The 3,671-nt window shown below is 39.8% G+C and overlaps 1 protein-coding gene across 1 annotated transcript in view; it reads right to left on the reverse strand.

Moving 5' to 3' along the window:
* The window catches only part of Fra10ac1 (fragile site, folic acid type, rare, fra(10)(q23.3) or fra(10)(q24.2) candidate 1), a 60,102-nt gene extending 58,953 nt beyond the window's left edge, over positions 1-1,149 (reverse strand). The window contains exon 1 of the mRNA XM_005407520.1: positions 998-1,149. Within this exon, the coding sequence (XP_005407577.1) occupies positions 998-1,144 (147 nt within the window). The 5' untranslated portion in view covers positions 1,145-1,149. The remainder of the gene's footprint in view (positions 1-997) is intronic.
* Between the last annotated feature and the right edge of the window lie 2,522 nt (positions 1,150-3,671).

Here is a 3,671-nt window from a genome sequence, read left to right on the forward strand (position 1 = left end):
ATGCAAATTAGTATAAAGGGAATTCCTTACCTAAAATTATAAAAGCATATGTATACTACATATATCTATATATCTATATATTTATATATAGATATCCTTTTATGTCCATTCCATCCTTTGGCTGGATTTTATTAATATAATATCTGCTCTTCTTAATCCTGTTCTTATGAAAAATCACTCATCTCTCACTCAAGCCAAACCTCCTCCTCTTCCTTTACCACTCTCTTCCCCTCTACTCATGAACTGTTAACAAGACATTTTCCTATATTTCTCTGAAATTAATCTCTTCTTCATTAGAGTTCCCTTTCTCTAGAATTAATCTCTGCTTCATTGGTTTCCTTTTACAATCCCATTTCTTCATAAGTGTGGCCTGTGAAATGTTAACTGCTCTGTCACAGTCTTTTCTTCTTTAGTCAAGGGCGACAGCTCCACATTTGTTTGCTGTTGTAGTTTTTGTATCATGGTCATAATCTTATTCACAGTAGTATAAATGCAGCTCTTAGTCTCTTTTTACTCAATAGCAATGGGTTTACCATGCATACAAAGTTTGGTATCGAGACTTTATCGTTGGCAATTCCTTTAAGAGTGTAACTGGATTTTTCTCACCTGCTGAAACAGGATGATTACTCTTGATTTCATATTCCAGCCTGTATTTCTTTCAAATGGTCCAGTTTAGCTACTTAGTTAGGTTAGCTGCTTACCAGTTTAGCTACTAAGCTAGGTTCAGCCATCAGTTCCATTTTATCAGCTGGAACTGGCCCCTCTACTGAATAGTTGACACTCCTCAGACCGCATCGGCCCACATAACATCTTATGGATATCATCAGCCACAAATCCAAATCCAAATTCTCTGTGCATACTATTAGATGATTATAGATTATACATAATTTTTAAAATTAAACATTTAATTCAAATGTGCCATGTGTAGTAAAGGGCTTAAAATAAGGGAGGTTTCAAAGTAAATAATAATTTAGATCCACAAGCAAATAAATCTGACCTTTTCAAGTGGCCTTTCCAAAGAGTTTCCAATCAGTTTCCAGTCATTCAAGACTTCAGCTTTGGAAATAAATCTTTCCCATTCAGAAGAAGTGGTGCAGTCTGTAATCTCAAATACCTCGGTCTCAGGCTCACTGTTGGCAGCCATTTTGAGGAGCGCCAGGTCTGCTGCAAAGGTTGCCGGGTAAAAGAACCTATCATCTGTAATAATAATAATAATAATAATAATAATAATAATAATAATAATTCTGTATCACTTTTCTAGTTTTTGTGCTTTGTTTCTGTCTTTGTTTTTGTGCTTTTCTCTTTAAAATTAAAAAAATAAAATTTTTTAAAAAGTTACAAATGTTGATGTTTAGATTTAATATCCCGGTTCTTAATATAGGAAGGAAGGAAGAAAGGGACAGAAGGAGGGAGGGAAGGAGAGAGGGAAGGAGGAAGGGAAGAAAGAAGGAAGGAAGGGAGAGAGAGAAGAAGGAAGGGAGAGAGGAAGGAAGGAAGGAAGGAAGGAAGGAAGGAAGGAAGGAAGGAAGGAAGGAAGGATAAAAAATGAAATCCCCTGTGCCTAGTGCTTGAGACACTTATAGATCTTATAGGCACAGCATCCCCCTTGCATTAATCATGTTTAAAAAAATAAATCTCTTCCTATTAAGGTCAGATTTGCTTTTTATTTGACAATGTCTGTATGTATCCTATCCTAGGTAGCACAATCACTGACAAAGAAGTATGTTGTGGAAAATGCTCTCTTAAAGGACAGAAGTCCTACCTATTGGATGCTGCCTAGAACTAAGCAGCCACTGAATGGACCCTAGTTCATGGTGGGGATGGAGTTGCTAGAGGTCAAGAGTGAGCTCATTTGTCTCGCTTGACCTCCAGGACATTACATTCAGTTTTCTCTCTTCTCAGAGTCTATGTCCTCTGGGGCTTTTACTGTGTGGTAGACTAGGACCAGGTGTTCTTCCTACCTTAATCTATCAGCTATTCCTATGACTACAAGGATCATCTACATACTGATGTGTCCCAGTTTATGTGTCCAGCCAGACTTATCAGTTGCTCCTCCACCAGACAAAATTAATTTGCTTCTATATGGTCAATAAACATTTGCAGCAGGGTATAGTGGCACACAGCTGTAATCCTAGCACTTGGGAGGCTGAGGCAAGGGGATGGCTGCAAGTTCAAGGCCAGCCTGAACTACATAGAGAGACTCTGCCTCAAAAAAAAAAAAAAAAAAAATCATTTGCATTACTATCAGTTCTCTACAAAGCTATCAAACAGTTCAAAGACAATGAAAATCTGGACAACTCAGTGTATGCCAGACATGGTAGACAGTAATCTATTTTGCCTTCCAAATCTTTCAGCAATTTTTCCTGATGTCACCTCCAAGACCCTCCCCAACCCTAACCCAGCAGTAAAATAAACAAACATGCTGCTCTCTGTTGCCCCTTTAGTTTTTTTAGCAGCATGCTAGCTTCTGAGAGCAGTACAGTTCTGCTCTCAAGGACTGTTAAGTGCTAGGTGGGGGAGGTATAGCTTCATAGCTAATCCTGCTACAAAGATTTACTATCTACTATGAACCAGAATTATGCTATGAGAGTAGCTGGGAGAGAGACAGACATAGTTTCTGCTCTCTTGTGCTTTATTCTCCCTGTAAGGGACAGGAAGAATATGTAAATAAAATAGTTAAAACTATGATCAAGACAATGAAGGAAAAAAGCTGCTGACACAGAAAATGACCAAGAGGTGCCTCTGTAAGCATAATGGTGAGGATTGACTATTCATAAGAGAAAACATTTAAACTGAGATTTGAGATAAAAGGGAGTCAGCCATTCTGAATATGGAGGGTAGGGGTGGCAGGAAGCCAGCCAAATGGCCAATACTAGAGTCTGTCCTCATCCTCTATGCTTCTAGGGACAGGCCTGCAGCAGCTGCAGTTATTGCTTGTGTCTGCCCAGGGCCCTGGGGTTTGCAGGAGACCAGGAAGGCCAAGTCCTGCTTTCCCAGAAGTGTTACTGGCTGCTTTTATGTCAAAGCTCCAAAAAACTGTCAAGGGGAAGAGACTGTCTCCTCCCTAACCTGCTCACCTTCCTATTTCCTCAATCAGGATTTCCTTCTAAATTTCTCCCTATCTGCTAAGATATGAAGTTTGAAATGTCTTCTATACAAAGCGAGATAAAGGGCTTTAAAAATGCAAATGACTAGGAGAATCAACACTTTAGTGTGACAGTGTAAAATGATCAGATCTTTTGCTGAGCTAATTTGATTAGAAAACTGCAAAGCATAGAGATCTCATGGACAAGAGGAAAGATCAAGGGTAAAGTGGTGTGATGGGTATCAGGATCACTGTTGTCCAGGATCTGAGCTGAAGTTCCTCTCTGTTCCAAGATTATTTCGTACTGCTCCATGGCTCTCACCAGGAGGCTGGCACTAGAAAGACAAGGTTGGGAACCATCTGCCTGAGTTGGAGCACTACTCCTGGGGACAGGAAGTGGAGAGAGGAGCAGGTGGAGGGCAGTCTGCAGGCAGAGAGATATGCAGGGGAAGAAATAGGAGATGGAGAACAACAGAGTAAGGGAGCCCACAGTACCAAAAAAGCTATATCATAGCAACAGACGGAAGAATTTAAAGAGAGGACATGACCAATTTTGTCAATACAGAGGATGCTTCTCAAAATGTGT

The sequence above is a fragment of the Chinchilla lanigera genome, unplaced genomic scaffold (genome assembly GCF_000276665.1).
Source record: "Chinchilla lanigera isolate Chin_1 unplaced genomic scaffold, ChiLan1.0 scaffold00106, whole genome shotgun sequence".
Taxonomy (NCBI): Eukaryota; Metazoa; Chordata; class Mammalia; order Rodentia; family Chinchillidae; genus Chinchilla; species Chinchilla lanigera.